Source organism: Anolis carolinensis, chromosome 3 (genome assembly GCF_035594765.1).
Source record: "Anolis carolinensis isolate JA03-04 chromosome 3, rAnoCar3.1.pri, whole genome shotgun sequence".
NCBI lineage: Eukaryota > Metazoa > Chordata > Lepidosauria > Squamata > Dactyloidae > Anolis > Anolis carolinensis.
In genome coordinates this window covers 177,114,098-177,131,674 of record NC_085843.1, presented here as the reverse complement: position 1 = coordinate 177,131,674, position 17,577 = coordinate 177,114,098, and the positions used below count along the sequence as shown (strand labels likewise).

The following is a 17,577-nucleotide window of genomic DNA, read 5'->3' as shown; positions in this document are numbered from 1 at the left end:
TGGGATGAGCTTGGAAGTATTTCCCATCTGGATCTCATCTATCTTTGCCAATAAAGTCATTGCTAATGAAGTGAACTAACAATAGAAAATTGTTAATTCCCCACAGATGCAATCTTGGCAGCCCACACATACACAACACAACAAACAAGATGGCAGCTCCCCAAATAGAAATATTTCAGTTTAGCTAGAAAAGCAACACGACATTGTGTGACTTCTGGCATAGGCCACACCCAACAACACGGGAAGTTTCCCATGTTGTGCTAGCTCCAACAGAGCCAGCATGGAGCCTCCCCACAATGGTGATGCTTTCCCCATATTATGAGGAAAGTGTAGCCAAGAAGGAGCTGCACAAAAGCAGGGCTGTAAAAAAATATTTAAAATTTGTCTCACCTTTGTCTTTGTTTAAAAAGTCATGAATTCTAATAGTGAAACAGTCTGTGCATTTGCAGTTTTGAGAGATCTTATGCTTTCTAATTTTTGTTTGCAATAAATAGAATTTGGAAAAGAAAAACTCATTTAAAAGTAAGCAAAGACTCTAGTAACCTTGCCCAGTAGTGACAAAACTTTTGAGATGGTAAATTAAGCAGATGCCATTTTAACCCTATTGGGAAAAAAACCTCAGTACTATTATGACCTCGTCATAAAACTTCGCTTTGCCAAGCTTCTGGGGAGGAAAAAGGGAGCAACAGGGTGACTCTGTCACCTTTCGTGCAGCTCCTTCTTGGTTACACTTTCCTCATAATATGGGGAAAGCATCACCATTGTGGGGAGGCTCCATGCTTTCCATGGGAAACCTCCTGTGTTGTTGGGTGTGGCCTATGCCACACAATGTCGTTTGACACACAATGTCGTTTGATGTCCAGCATCAGCCTCTGTGGGGTTACTGCCTCCTAGGATGCTAAAATCACACCATCTGATGAGGTGCTTAGGCTGGATCTACACTGCTTTATATACCCCAGGATCTGATGCCATATTATCTGATTATCCTAGATTATCTGACATTGTAGATTTATGTAATCCAGTTCAAAGAAGATAATCTAAAATCAGATCCTGGGATATAAGGTAGTATAGATCCAGCCTTACTTTCCAACAAAGGGTATCAACTGGACCTACTATTTCCATCTTGACCACACTCTGATTTTACTTAAATACATGGCCTCATTTCTAAAATGTTTCAGGGCATGCAATATGTATAACATACAATTACAAGGCTGCTTTAATTCCAGTTCCAAACAACGTGAGAATTACTTTAATTCAGCATTGAAAAAAATCAACCTTTGCTTTACGCAACAGTGGACTGGCCAAGAACAATAAGATCAAACATTCCTTTTATCCACAAGGTAAACCTTGCTCAACCAGCTTTTCTTGACAGAAAGACCATATGGTACAGGACAGAACATCTATTGTTTCAGCTCTGAAATGCCCTTCTGTCTGCAGGTGTGTTATCTGGGCACACTGTTTAGAGATCTGAGTTAACTGGATCTTATTCATAGAGAGACTACTGAATCGGTTAACTGTTACATTAGTTCACAGGTAGCGGCAAGGACATTGCTCTCTCCAAATAAGAATTGAGGCCCACCAAATATCAATTTTTTTCATTCCCCATATTTCTAGCATTGCAGAGGGTGAGACATTGCTCTCAATTTGAATTTTTACTTTCACAGTGTTTATTTTTCATTGGGGCTTTTGCTGCCCCTTTCATTTGGATGTCTGAATTGAAAATTTAAGTTACTGCAATTCTAGAAATGTAAGAGAATTAATGAAAATGTAATAGGAGGCATGGTCTCATTCTGTCACACAAATAGCTGCACATCCGTAGTACTTAGAATGATCACACATACTTTTATATGAACCTTAGAATTAAAACTGCTCCAGTATAGCAACAGTACCCTTAAACTGATGTATATACTCAAATATAAGCCGACCTGAATATAAGCTGAGGCACCTAATTTTACCACAAAAAAACTAGGAAAACATATTGACTTGAGTATAAGACGAGGGTGGAAAGTGCAGCAGCTACTGGTAAATTTAAAAAAAATTTAAAATAGATACCAATAGAATTACATGAATGGAGGTATCAGTAGTTTAAATGTTTTTGAATATTTACATAATTTTAGATAATAATAATAATAATAATAATAATAATAATAATAATAATAATAATTTAATAATATAAGACTGTCCAACTCTGATTACCTATATACTTGAGTGTCAGCTCACCACAGCCGCTCCTGAATGAACACACAAGACTCTCTGTGATATCACCAGAAACTTTTACTGTAGGAAACATGAACATCAGAAAAGCCAAGAATGGGAGGCTCCGGCCAACCCTCCTTTATATACCCTCCCCCTCATTTGAACAGTCTCTTCCCGCTCAGTAAAACCCCGCGCAAATTCCCCGCCAAGTCCATCAGCCGTTTCTCCTCCGAGTCCTGGGACGCAGGTGTCTTATCAATGTCAGTGACCCTGAAACTCAGAGCCACATCCAGGCTCTAGTAGCAGGGTCCTGACATGGCGTCCTCCTCCCCTTCGTCCTGGAAGGAAAAGATTAAACACAACTATTGTTCTCCGCTGTCCAGAGTTCCTTTATACTTTTTTAACAGGCTGCAATGGAATACCGGGTGTACCTTTCCTAGGTCCTTTGGTAGCCTCAGCTCATAGGTCACTTCGTTTATTCTTTTTGCTACCCTGAATGGCCCTATATAGCGTGGAGCCAATTTCTTGGATGGGAACCCCAATTTCAGGTTTTTTGTGCTCAGCCAAACCAGATCTCCTTCGCCCAATTTGTCCCCCTCTCGGCGCCTACGATCCGCAAAGAGCTTGTACTTCTTTTGTGTTTCCCGCAATGCCTCTACCACGGTTCGCCACCCTTGCTTGATTTTGGCCGGCCATTCCTCGTCGGTCTGGCCCTCCCCTTCCTTCCACTCGGGTAGCCTGGGGAAAGGTGCCACCTCCTGTCCGTATACTATTTCGAATGGGGCACGACCTGTGGCCGAATGTACGGCCCCGTTAAAAGCCATCTCAGCAAACGGAAGAAGGTCCGCCCAATCATCCTGTCTATAATTGGTGTACATCCTTAAGAATTGGCACAGTGTCTGTTGGGTACGTTCGACCCCCCCGTTGGTCGCGGGATGAAAGGCCGAGCTCAGGTTCCTTTCTGCTCCTAACAGCTGTAAGAATTTTCCCCAAAATTTTGCAGTAAATTGGACTCCCCGGTCACTAATTATCTTGTCGGGACACCCATGTAGGCGATATACGTGCTTCACATACAAATCAGCAAGTTTTTCAGCTGAAGGAAGTTTTGGCAGAGCCACAAAGTGTGCCTGTTTTGAGAATAAGTCCAATATTGTCCAAATGTATCTGTGGCCTCTGCTGGGGGGTAGTTCGCCTACAAAATCCATGGCTACGCATTCCCATGGCCTCATGGGCTCTACCACCTTCTGCAATAGCCCCTGGGGCTTCCCCGGTGGTGTTTTTCCCTCTGCGCATAATTCACACTGCGTGACGTACCCCCTGGCGTCTTTCCTCATTCCGGGCCACCAGCATTGTTTGGCCAACAGTTTAATAGTCCTGGTGGGGCCTAGATGACCCGCACCCTTGTTATCATGGTACTTCCTTAACATTTCTCGTCTTAAACATTCAGGAATATACAATTTCTTATTTACAAACACCAAATCCCCACACAATTCTCCCTTTTCTTTGTTTGTTTGTAACCATTTGTCCATTCCATACGCTCGCTTCAACTCTTCCTCCCATATTTCTCCTCCCCCCGTGGAAATGGCAGTACGTTTGTTTTCTTTGGCCGCTTGTGCTCGAGTTAGTACTGCCAGGCCCCATTGCTTATCAAGAAAAATACTCCCTTCAGATTCCTGAACTCCTCCCCCGTGCTGAGGCATCCGAGAGAGAGCGTCAGCGAGTATATTATGTTTCCCCTGGAAGAATCTGAGTCTGAAATCAAAACGGCTGAAATATTGGGCCCATCTAATTTGCTTCGCTGATAGTTTACGAGGGGATCTTAGATACTGTAAATTTCTATGGTCAGTCCACACCTCAAACGGTGTTCCACTTCCTTCCAGGAAGTGTCTCCAGCACTCTAGTGCTTTTAGAATCGCTAAGGCTTCTCTCTCCCAAATCGGCCAGTTTTTTTCGGTATCACTAAACTTTTTTGACAGATAGCCACATGGCTTCAGGTTCCCCCCCTCGTCTTTCTGTAGCAGAACTGCCCCATATGCCCGGTCTGACGCATCGCAATGTAATACAAAGGCTTTAGACATATCAGGGTGCTGTAGGACAGGCTCCTCCGTAAAACGCTTTTTAAGGGCTTCGAAAGCTTCCTGGCATTCTATTGTCCAGGTCAGTTTGGCCCCTGGGGCCTTCACTTTGGCTGTTTCTCCCCTACCTTTAGTCTTTAACAAATCCGTTAATGGCAACGTGAGGCGCGCAAAGTCCTTGATAAATGTTCTATAGAAGTTTTCGAACCCTAGGAAGGATTGCAGCTGCTTCCGTGTTTTGGGGGCTTCCCACCCCCTCACGTCTTCTACCTTCGCAGGGTCCATCGCCACTCCCTGGGAGGAAATCCTATACCCCAGAAAGTCTATCTGGTCTTTATTGAACTCGCACTTGGCAAGCTTCGCATACAGTTTTGCTTCTCTCAACTTTTGCAGGACTTCCCTGACTAGTTCTACGTGTTGCTCCTTAGTCCGAGATACTAACAATATGTCATCTAAAAAAACAAAGACTCCCTTGTACAACAATGGATGCAACACTTCGTTGATTAATTGCATGAACGCGGCGCCTCCGCCGCACAAACCGAAAGGGAGCACACGATAATTGAATAATCCGAATGCACAGGAGAAGGCCGTCTTCCACCTGTCCTCTGGTTTAATCTGCAATTTATGGTATGCTTCAATTAAGTCCAATTTAGTGAATATCTGTCCCTCCGATAACTGGGCGATCAAGTCCTTCACTAAAGGTAGGGGGTATTTATTTCCAGAACTGATTGCATTCAGGCCCCTGTAGTCAATGCAGAGCCTCAGCGTTTGGTCCTTTTTGCGCCTGAACAACACAGGCGCCCCTAGAGGGGAATTTGAAGGCTCTATGAAACCCCTCGCTAGGTTTTTGTCAATGTATTTTCTCAGTTCCTCCTTTTCCCTAGCCGACATTGGGTATATTTTTGCCTTAGGAAGCTCTGCTCCTGGGACTAGCTCTATCTTCACTTCAACTCTCCGCTTCGGTGGGAAACTGTCTGCTTCCTTCTCATCAAATACGTCCACAAAATCCCTATACTCTGGGGGTAATTTATCTGCCAGTTCTGCTATCCTGATAGAGTCTTCCTCCCCCCTTTTCCCCGGCTCTCTCTCCACTTCCTGGCTCCCTTCTTCCAACTTCATCCTGAAGATCATGCTCTTATCCTCCCAGTTGATTTGCGGGTTGGCCTGCCCCAGCCATGGCATGCCTAGTATAACATTATAGCTGGCTATTTGTGATATCACAAATGACACCTTTCCTTCCCAACTCCCTATCTTACACCTTACATCTTCGGCACTGTACTTAGCTAATGATCCCGATGCTGTGGATCCGTCCAACTGCGAAAAAGCTATTGGGGATTCTAGGTTCGTTCTTTCGCATCCCAATCCCTCGGCTAATTCAGGGGAGATGATGTTCCTGGAACATCCACAATCCACAAATGCTTTGCAGGTTGCTTGTTTGCTGCCACTTTCCAGCTGAATGGGGACCACTATCATGGCTTTGTCCTGACTTACCAACCCCCCCGAGTGGTGCCTCATCGGTGGTTCTTCCTCGGCGCGTTTCCCTGCCACGGCTCTTGGTTTGGGCGGGCCTCCGCCTTCCCCTTTTCTCTGCCAGCACTCGGCAGCCCTGTGGCCCAAACGGCCGCACACGAAGCAGCCCCTCCTGCTGGTGCTCACGTTCCCTGTCGGCTCCGTTCTCCTCCCGGCTGGGGTTGATCCCTCCTTCCGGCTCCCCTCTTTCATCTGCGGCCGCTGCTGTAGCCCTCCTCGGTGCCTCCTCGCCTGGGCCAGCGATGTCTCGACGCGCCCCGCCAGCTGAATCCATCCGCGCAGTGTGTCAGGCTCATCACGATGCACCGCCCAGGAGAGGATCTCCCGCCTGAGCCCCTCTTTGAAGAGTTCTATCTTTGTCACTGCAGACCATTCCGGCACCTTTTCAGCGAGGCATTGGAACTCCTCCGCATACTCAGATACCGACCTCTGCCCCTGGGAGACGGTCTTCAACTCCTCCCTCGCCCGGATCTGCTCCAGTGGATCTCGGAAACGGGTCTCCAGGGCCCCCATAAAGCGTCGGAGTGACCCCAGACATGGGTCGCGCCGCGCGTGTAGTTGAACGTACCAGCTGGCCGCTCCCCTCTTCAACACTGCACCAATGGCCCGTACCCGGCTGGATTCCGTTCTGAAAGTGTGGGCATTGTCCTCCATATAGCCCCTCACCGTGGTCAGGAAAAAATCCAGTTCAGAGGACTCTCCCCCAAACTCGATCCTTAGTTCCTCTCGTCTCGGTAGGGGTCCCTGTGGTGGCAATCCCCAATCCTCCGCCCGTCGCAAGCCCCCTTGCGGGCCAGTGGGCCCCGCTGCTGCTTCCCTTTGTCCTGTGCCACGCCCGGCATTCGCCAGGGGCACCAGGGTCTCAGTTGGGAGCGTAGCCGGGATTCTCGGAGGCTTTTCCCCTTCGTCGTCACTCTCCTCCACCCGCGTCAGGCTCGTTTGGATCTTGGGCCGGGCACCGGGCTCCTTTCGCATTTCCCTTCCCTTCGGTGCTGGGAGGTCTGCAAAGCCCTGGCTGCTTCCCATGCTCACGTCCCACATTGAGCTAGCCCGGAGTTCCCTTCCTCGCTCCGGCTCCGCCAAAACCGCCAGGCGCTCCATCGCCCTCGACATCACTGCCAGGGTGGTCTCCATCGCCGACATCCTCTCCTCCAGAAACACCATCTTTTGCGGGCCTGGGGAAGGTGAACCTTCCTCTCCTCCGGTGCTATCTCCCCGCACCACTCCGCGCCTCTGGGTTACCCCATTTGGCTGGGCATAAGCGGTGGATGACGCCAGGGCCGCCAGCTGGTGGAACTCAGCGTCCGTCTCGGGAGTGGCCCTTTCCGACCTTCCTCCTCCGGCGCCCAAGAGCTCTTCATCCTCCACTTGCATGTTACACCTCACCGCTACAGCGGGATGGTGTCCGTATTCTTGGCTTAGTGTCAGCTCACCACAGCCGCTCCTGAATGAACACACAAGACTCTCTGTGATATCACCAGAAACTTTTACTGTAGGAAACATGAACATCAGAAAAGCCAAGAATGGGAGGCTCCGGCCAACCCTCCTTTATATACCCTCCCCCTCATTTGAACAGTCTCTTCCCGCTCAGTAAAACCCCGCGCAAATTCCCCGCCAAGTCCATCAGCCGTTTCTCCTCCGAGTCCTGGGACGCAGGTGTCTTATCAATGTCAGTGACCCTGAAACTCAGAGCCACATCCAGGCTCTAGTAGCAGGGTCCTGACACTTGAGCACAAATTGACCTGAATATAAGCCGGTCAGGACGCTCACTTGAGTATAAGCCAAGAGGGATTCCAATTCCAATTTAAATTATTGAACGCTTTCTCTGCGTCTATTGCCATGATTGCTAATTCTTTTTATTGTGATGTCTGTAGTATTCTAATACATCTATAATATTTCTGACATTATCTTTGATCTTTCTGTTTGGTAAGACACCTGTTTGTTCTTCTTTGATCCACAACATCAAGAAGATTTCCAATCTTTCAGCCATTATGTTTGTAAAGATCTTATAATCAATGTTTATTAAAGAAATAGGTAGTTTTTTACGTTAGATGGATCCAATTTTTCTTTATGTATCATAAAGATATTTGATTATATCTTCTTTCCTTATATTATCTGTTTTATATAATTTCTTACAGTATTTGTTAAATTCCTTCAATATTTCTTGGCCTTTTGTGTACGTTTTGTTGTCCGTAGTTATTTGGGTGATCCATTGTACTTGTTTCTTTTGTCTTAATCTTCTTGTTATTCAGTATCTCCAATTCGCTTTCCAGCTTTTTGTGCCTGGGTTTTTTCTTAAATTTTCCTTCTGTTGTTTGGATTTCCTGTTTGATCTTTTGCATCTTTTTGTTTCTTTCTCTATTACATCTTGCATTTTGTTGTATGAAATTACCATGCATGCTTGCTTGCATCCCATATTATCTGAATGTCCATTTCTGGAGTGTTTTTAGCTTAAAATCGTCTTTGAGTAATTTTTTTATTTTTTCCACTTCTTCTTCTCTTCTCTTGTCATTTAGTCTCCATTTCCTTGTTCTTGCCCTTTTATTTATAATCATCTCTATTGTGCAGTGATCAGTATCTCTTCTAGGTAATATTTTAATTGCATCAATTTGAGTGGTAATGTCCTTCATGGTCCAAATCATGTTGATCCTTGACCAACGATTGTGTCTGCTGGAATAATATGTATAATCCTGTTATTTTGGGTGGTGCATCCTCCATGGATCTACCAGTCCCAATTCTTCCTGAATATTAATCAAGCTTTTATTTATTTATTTATTTATTTATTACATCACTTCTACCCCACCCTTCTCTCCCATCAGGGGACTCAGGGCGGCTTACAATATAAACATACACATCAAAAAACAGTTTTCATCAAATTTAAAAATCTATCAAGATTAAAAATTACAATAAAATTAAGAATGTACATTAAAATATACATAATTATACATTTAAATATACATTTAAGGTGCTTTCCCTGTCCAGATGGGGTCTGTCAGTAGGTCATATATTCATATCTCATTTTTGCTGCTACTTGTGCTCAAATGCCTGGTCCCATAACCATGTTTTTGTTCTCTTTCGGAAAGACAGGAGGGAGGGAGCCTGCCTGACTTCAATGGGGAGGGCGTTCCATAGGCGGGGAGCCACCACTGAAAAGGCCCTGTCTCTTGTCCCCGCCAGCCGCACCTGTGAGGCTGATGGGACCACGAGCAGGGCCTCACCTGGCGATCTTAAGCTTCGAGGTGGGTCATAGCGGGAGACACGTTCGGACAGATAAGCTGGGCCGGAACTGTTTAGAGCTTTATAGGCTAAAGCCAGCACCTTGAATTGTGCTCGGTAGCTAATCGGCAGCCAGTGGAGCTAGCGTAACAGAGGAGTGGTACACTCCAGTTATTAACCTGACAGCCTCCCGTTGGACTAATTGAAGCTTCCGAACAGTCTTCAAAGGCGGCCCCACATAGAGTGCATTACAGTAGTCTAAACGGGATGTAACAAGAGCGTGGACCACCGTGGCCAAGTCCGGCTTTCTAAGCTATGGTCGCAGCTGGCGCACAAGTTTTAATTGTGCGAAGGCTCCCCTAGCCACCGCTGAGACCTGGGGCTCCAGGCTCAACGACGAGTCCAGGAGAACCCCCAGACTGCGCACCTGTGCCTTCAGGGGGAGTGCGACCCCATCCAGCACAGGCTGTAACCCTATACCCTGTTCGGCCTTCCGACTGACCAGGAGGACCTCTGTCTTGTCTGGATTCAATTTCAATTTGTTGGCCTTCATCCAGTCCGACACAGTGGCCAAGCACCGGTTCAGGACCTGAACAGCCTCCTTAGTGACAGGTGGGAAGGAGTGACAGAGCTGGACATCATCTGCGTACAGATGACACCCGATCCTGAAACTCCTGATGATCTCTCCCAGCGGCTTCATGTAGATGTTAAACAACATGGGAGACAATACAGAGCCCTGCGGGACCCCACAAGTCAACGGTTGTGGGGCTGAGCAGGTGTCCCCCAATGACACCATCTGGGGCCGACCCTCCAGGAATGAGTGGAGCCACTGCAGAACAGTACCTCCAAGTCCCATTCCTGCGAGGCGTCCCAGAAGGATACCGTGATTGACGGTATCGAAGGCCGCTGAGAGGTCCAGCAGAACCAGCAGGGACACACTCCCCCTGTCCAGTTCCCAGCGAAGATCATCGACTAAGGCGACCAAGGCTGTCTCGGTACCATACCCAGGCCTAAAACTAGACTGTGCCGGATCCAGAAAATCAGTGTCAACCAAGAATCCCTGGAGCTGCGAAGCAACCACATGTTCCAAGACCTTGCCCAAATAGGGGAGATTGGAGATAGGCCGCAATTAGTTTGATCTGTTTACCACCACGGAGAGTATTCTTACTTACTTCTTGTGTTTAAAATGTGGGTGGCTGGCTGTTTTCCTGAGTCTGTCCCTGACTCAGGTCACCTTCCCAGCGGTCCACTTCCCTGCGGGGGTCTCGTCCGGGCTTCCAACCATCCCTCTTGAAGAGGAACGGTTCTCGGGCCATCAGTTCAACCCCCTGTGGGTTTTGCTGCCTTTTCGGCTTCAGTTCTCCAGAGAAGAGGGGAGCAACCACTCACCCGACTGCCCGGGGTGCTGTGATCCTTGGAAGCACCAGGGATCACTGTCCTGCTGCCATTATTCCCACACCGGAAGTCTTAATTTCACATTGTTGATTTGTACAAAGGCAGTATATTTAACATAACAACCAAAATGTAAAATTGTAAGGACATTTGGCTGTTTGTCATGGCTGAAGTGATCCTTATGATATTTCCGTATTTTTGTTGGTCTTTTAAAAAGGACAACAACTCACTGGATGCTTTGGGTAGAAGCATGGAACTGGAACAATATGTTCCTTTAACTATAAAATGCATTTCCTACACATTGTTAGAGGTAGTGATTTTTAAAGTTGCTTAAAGAATTTCATTAGATCTGAAAATCTGATGTAACTTTTTCTCATTCAGAACTTGAGTCTCTTAAAACAGAAATGAAGAATTTGCAAGTACAACTGGATACTTTAAAATCGATCATCACTAAAACTCAGAAAGGTAAGAAGGACAAAGTATGGTTTTATTTGGTCCAAAGTGTCTTACATTGTTAAGTTTTGGTTTAGTTTCAAAGTCACTTTTTATACAGTTTTACAGTTTAACAAAAGCCAAAAGAACATTTTGATTAAATAAAAAAGATAAAAATTTCAAGCACTGGCAGCAATAAACATTTTCAATCCTCTTCATATTCGTGTTTTTATTGTTGCTTTTATAGTTGTTTTTATTGTTTTTATTGTTAATTTAAAGCTTAGTGTATTGTTTTAATCTATTTCTGTAAACCGCTCCGAGCCAAACTGGGAGTAGCGGTATACAAGTCTAATAAATAAATAAATAAATAATAGAGCTTAGTGCGACTATTTGAAAAGTTTCTCACAATTGAGTATTTGTCTCATTTCTTGAATAACACACGCGTTTCCTTGTTAGTCCATAAACATGAGATGATTGAGGTTATTTTGGGCCATTTGTCAATAGTCTCTTTTATACAATGCAGTTGTTGTGATTTAATACCACTTTAACTGCCACGAGTACAGTTCCTTGAATAGATAGTTTGTTGTGGTGCTCAAAGTCACTGAAAAAAAATTATAAATATTTTAGGATGCCTAGGATACAGCCATGTCGCTTAGTTGTATCAAAATGCCACAACTGTGTTTCAGTGTTTCACCGTATAACTTTTTAAAAACTATAATTGAGCAAATAATATAATGCCAGATATTTTTTTAAAAAACATGCAACGCTAGCAACCAACTACTTTTGGGATTTTTTTCACATATAGCATAATGTATATTTTATTTTTAAAATAATGTAAAATCTATGCAAAAAATAGCACTGATTCCAGATAAACATGCAGAGTCGAGAGCTAAATACTAGCTCCTACAAAACAAAAATATTGAAATAATTTGAATGAATGGGTTTTAAGGAGCTCATTTATATCTTACAGCATATTGGTAGTTGTATTGTAAAACCATGAAAGAGTCATTTAATGTTACCCATGAGATGCTCGGATAACAAGCAGTTACTATACTACTGCAAAACTTCCAACATTATACATAAAATGGGTAACACTAACAACCTCCCATTTGGAAGGCATAAGCACACCATTCAAGTGATTTCTACAGCCTTGGTAACACTATGTAACAAAATTTGGAAAACGTAATCTGTCCCTGTTTTGAAAGTGTTGTTCCTGTTTAATTGTGTGGCACTTACTTTGAAAAAAGTTGTTATATTCTGGAAACTTCATTTTTGTGGCTTCCAAAACTATGCTGAATTTGTTGAGACTCTATCAGATATTCACTGAAAAACTATAGCAAAATGTGCTGCAGGATGTCCCACAAAAACAAGGTTTTGCAGTTTAATATTTTTCCATATTTTTATGATAGAACCAATTGCGAAATGACATTAATAACCCAGGAACAAAAGTTGTGTTACATAATGTAATGTGTAAGGGCTGATTTTTACTGCTCCAAAGAAGAAAGGCAAAGGTTGAAAGTGCCAATTGCATAATTTAAGACAAGGCAAAGAAGATTGCCTAGCTAGTCAAATAAAAGGTGCATAGTCAGGGAATATCATAGATGTCAAAAAGCCAGATGGATTCAGATTGGAAGGGGGGAATTATCTGGCACTACTAAAGAGCACCTTCAACCTCTTAAGTTTAATCTGCCAAAAAGGTGGTTAGGTTAATAAGATGTTTGGCACCAAACATCTTACTAATATCCATACCAACATTTGCATTTGGAGTAACATTCAAGCCGAATACAAGAATCCTTTTGGATTAAGGTGAACTTTGTGTGTGTGTGTGTGTGTGTGTGTGAGAGAGAGAGAGAGAGAGAGAGAGAGAGAGAGAGAGAGAGAGAGAGAGAGAGAGACTAAGGTCTCTTCTACACTACTGTATAATCCAGATTATCAAAGCAGATAATCCACATTGCAGTGTTCCCTCTCTACTTTGCGATTCGCTTTTCGTACCCTCGCTGTTTTGCGGGTATTTAATAAACACTAAAATAATAGTATAAATCATAAAAGAATATTATAAATCCCTTATAAATCCCTCTTTCTATTTCCTTCCTAAGTAGGAGCCTAAGGAAGGGAGAGAAAAGGAGGCTGAAGCAGCTTTGTTTTCACCTCACAAGGCAGCGGCTGCAGCAGCGGTGAGAGCACGCATGTGCGTGCTTGAGAGGCGAGGAGGGGACAGAGATGCTACTTGCAAACAACACAAATATAGTGTCCCTACTTTGCGGATTTTCATTTTCCGCGGGTGGTCCTGGAACGTGAGGGAACACTGTATATGAGTCTACACTGCCATATAATCCAATTCAAAGCAGATAATCTGGATTTTATATGGCAGTGTAAGGGGCCTGAAAGAGAATTCCACCTTGATAGCATTGTTATAAGACAGTAACCAAAACAAATGTCCATAAATTGATTAACCTTGTCCTATTCATTTTTTCAGTACAGTTCTGCCATAAAGACCCCTTAAAGTTTACATACTGTGATTCTTTCCCTTACCACTGAAATCCAAAAATCCTACCAGTCTCCTCACTGCATGTAGCACTTTACAGTGTAGGTAATGCATATGATTTTAAAGCACTGCCATTCTGTTTCCTCCTAGTTCTCCTTGTCCCCAATGGTGTGATGGTGGGTGAAAAAATATTCAAAACAGACGGCTCCAGGGGTGATTTTGATGCTGCACAAGCCAACTGTGAGCACATGGGTGGCACTCTGGCTGTGCCACGGAATGCTGCAGAGAACAGCGCCCTCCATCAAATAGTGGCATGGCATAATGGAAGAGCAGTTCTTGGAATCAACGACAGGGCAACAGAAGGCAAGTTTGAGGATCTCAATGGTCAAGTCATTGAATACTCAAATTGGGCTCCAGGAGAACCAAATAATGTTGGCAATGAAGACTGTGCAGAAATGCATCCGGATGGCAAGTGGCATGATAGAGGTTGTGCACTTGAGTGGTTAGTAATCTGTGAATTCTAAAAACTTGATTAGTCTTTTGACAAAAAGAAAAGAAAAGGAACATCACAGTGCACCGAAACATACAGTTTACTTTGATTCTATAAAGTTTTCTCAAGAAGACACAGTTTTATTTTGATTGATTCTGTTTCTAAGAATAAGTTAAACACATGCTTCCGGCATCTATATAGTAGGTTTTCTCTGAATACAGAAGTGGACACTGCTGATCTATAGATACATTCATGACTTTCTGATCAACCTCTGTTGCTTATGATTTTTAGATTGTTACCCAGTTCACATTATTCCAGTCCTACAGTTTTTTTAATGCATTCACTTGAGCATGCAAAACTTTGAGACAGCTACTGAAGGACATGATCTTTCAGACAATGGAGTAGAAGAGAGATAATCACTTAGTGCAAAAGATCCTAACTACAAACTAATTTTTAAAAATCCTATTCTCTGTTTAAATTCTTGTGAGGTGTATTGTTGTTGCTGCTGTTTTTCTTCTCTTGCTTGGGTTTTAGCTTTTCATAAACTGTCTTGTAAATGCAATGTGTTCTTAAAGGCAGCTAACTGGAAATGATCCACTACAAAGAAAACCTGATTCCCTGCAACTTGTCCCCATTTGACTAGGACAAGCCTGATTAATCCTCTGTCATCCCACTTTTCCAACTGCTTTTTAAAAAAAATCTCAATTTTTCAGTTTTTTTTTAATTTATCCCTTTGTCCCAGCTTTTATGAATTGCTGAACCACAGAAGACCACAGGTGAACAAAAATATTTGTGACATAACCTCCAAATCCGGAATAATTGAGCACTGAGTTTGTTTTTAATAATGCTAATATGTCATCAGTAAATGCTTTGAATAATCTATGGAAATATTTCTAGCATCTTTAGTAACTGGAGTAAAAATGCTCTGAGTTGAATTTTTGTGTATTAAATATGAAAGCAACCTTTTTCTCATTCACACAAACAATTACATACATTCCCAAAACTCTCACTAAGCATCCTTCTCACATTTGCAGGATATTCTACCAAATATTTTCTCCTGAATTTTCACCCTCTCCTTTGTCCAGACATAAAGGTGCAAATGTGTTTGCTTGATTGCTTATGCTTTGATGACATGTTTTCCCCATTCTAAGCCACTTTGACTCTCTTTGTAGAGAGAATGAGTGGGGTAATAATAATAATAATAATAATAATAATAATAATAATAATAATAATTGAAGGAAAAGCTGATAAGGAGAAGACCTGGCTGTGGCTCACGAATGGGACCCTGAAGAAGGAGACAGAAGGCCTGATCCTTGCAGCCCAGGAGCAAGCCATCAGAACAAATGCAATTAAGGCCAAGATCGAAAAATCAGCTGATGATCCAAAATGCAGACTGTGCAAGGAAGCTGACGAAACCATTGATCATATCCTCAGCTGCTGTAAGAAAATCACACAGACAGACTACAAACAGAGGCACAACTATGTGGCCCAAATGATTCAGTGGAACTTATACCTTAAGTACCACCTGCCAGCAGTAAAGAACTGGTGGGATCACAAACCTGCAAAAGTATTGGAAAATGAGCATGCAAAGATACTGTGGGACTTCCGAATCCAGACTGACAAAGTTCTGGAACACAACACACCAGACATCACAGTTGTGGAGAAGAAAAAGATTTGGATCATTGATGTTGCCATCCCAGGTGACAGTCGCATTGACGAAAAACAACAGGAAAAACTCAGCCGCTTTTATTTATTTCATGTCAAAAGCATTGTACAACTAATACATTACAAATAATGGAAATAAAAAGAAGAAGAAATCACAAGCAACTAAATACTTTTGGACCAAAAGCGGGCAACAGCAACCGCATTGTCTGTAGCTTTAAACAACTCCTCCTCCGTGCATGAGGCAGGGCATTGTGGGCAAGCATACATATGCGGAGTTGTTTGTTCAGCTCCACAGTCACACAAGGTGGAGGATTCCTCCATGTAGTGCCACCTTGCCAAGTTGTCTTTTGATCTGCCCACTCCACTTCTGAGTCTGTTCAGGGACTTCCAAGTTGCCCATTCTTGGTTTGCCCCTGGAGGAAGACCCTCTTGGGGGGCCATCCAGTTAGAATTGCCAGGTTTAGCTGCCCAGAGAGACACCCTTGCTGCTGCTGGAGGAACATCAAGAGGAGTGGTGGTTCTCATGAAGCCCTTCCTTGATTTGAGTCTGGTGGGAGGAGGGTGATAGCCATGCAGTGGGTGGCTTTCACAATGTTCGACCTTTTTTCTCTCACCGTTAGCAGCAACTTCCCGTCGCACGTCAGGAGGGGCAATGCCAGCTAACTTGTAGAGTTTATCAACAGGTGTAGGTTTAAGGCATCCCATGATGATTCTGCATGTTTCATTCGGTGCTATGTCCACCTGCTTTGCATGGGCAGACTTGTGCCAAACAGGACAGGCATACTCTGCAGTTGAGAAAGACAAGGCCAGGGCTGATGTTCTTATTACTTGTGGGTCTGCTCCCCATGCGCTGCCAGTCAGTTTCCGCAGGATGTTATTGCGTGCAGCTACTTTGTGCTTGGTGTTCATGCAGTGTTTCCTATATGTTAGTGTTCGGCCTAAGGTGACACCAAGGTATTTAGGATGGAAACAGTGTTCGAGCTCTTGGCCTTCCCAAGTAACTTTCAGTTTCCTGTTGGCTTCGCGGTTACGTAGGTGGAAAGCACACACTTGTGTCTTGGCAGGGTTGGGCTTCAGGTGGTTCTCTTTGTAGTAGCTGGAGAGATCTTTCAAGGCATTGGTGAGTTGGTTTTCAACTGTTTCAAAATCTTTTGCTTGTGTTGTAAGGCCAAGGTCATCAGCATATATAAAGTTCTTTGTGAGTGGTGGTTGTGGCTGATCATTCGTGAAGATATTAAATAAGGTTGGTGCAAGAACGCTGCCTTGGGGTAAATCATTCTTTTGCCTCCTCCATCTGCTTTTCTGGCCCTGAAACTCCACATAGAAGCTGCGGTTTTCTAAGAGGGTCTGGACAGTTTTTGTAAAGTCAAAGTCCCGGGTGATATGGTAGACTTTATGCAGCATTTTTCTATGTTGCACCGTGTCATAGGCTGCCGTAAGGTCCACAAAGACTGTTCCCGTAATGCAGCCTTTCTCATAGCCTTCCTCGATATGTTCAGTCAGATGAAGAATTTGACCTGTACAGTTTTTCCCTGGTCTGAAACCTGCTTGTTGTGCAATAAGCTTGGGTTCGATAACAGGTCCTAGTCGATTTAATAGCATCCTCTCATAGACTTTATATAGATGACATAAGAGGGAGATTGGTCGATAGTTCCTGGCATTGGAGGCATCTTTACCAGGTTTTAAGATGGCAATTATCTTAGTTTTCCTCCATGCTCTGGGAATCTGTTTGTGTGCCAGGCATTGATTGTAGAATTTCAAAAGCCAGTTTTCAGCTTTGGCCCTGAAGTGTTTGATTTGCTCCATCATCAGGTCATCTAGGCCAGGTGCTTTATCAGTCTTGCATCGCTTGATGGCTTCTCTGAGTTCTTTCAGGTTTAGAGGAGAAGACAACTGGTGGGTTTCAAGTTCTGGCACCCTGTTGATTTTCATCTTTATTCTGCTGCAGTTGGTTTTCCCATTCTGAATTAGCTGGTGAGCTATCTGATCTGGTGTCACGTTCGCGTGTCCAGGGTTGACCAGAGGGTCACTATCCAGGCGTCTCAGCAATTGCCAGGCTTTTCGGCTACTCTTGGACATGTCCAGGTTCTCAAGCA

General features: G+C 43.9%; 1 protein-coding gene across 2 annotated transcripts in view; it reads left to right on the top strand.

Annotated features, from left to right (window-relative positions):
- The first annotated feature begins 10,765 nt into the window (after positions 1-10,765).
- LOC100559603 (pulmonary surfactant-associated protein D) overlaps positions 10,766-17,577 on the top strand; it is a 9,365-nt gene continuing 2,553 nt past the window's right edge. The window contains exons 1-2 of one of the 2 annotated variants that reach the window (XM_062975836.1): positions 10,766-10,874; positions 13,477-13,689. In XM_062975836.1, coding sequence (XP_062831906.1) covers positions 10,814-10,874; positions 13,477-13,689 — 274 coding nt within the window. In that variant the 5' untranslated portion in view covers positions 10,766-10,813. Of the gene's footprint in view, positions 10,875-13,476; positions 14,699-17,577 lie in introns of those variants that run through there. The other variant, XM_062975835.1, reaches the window with a different exon arrangement.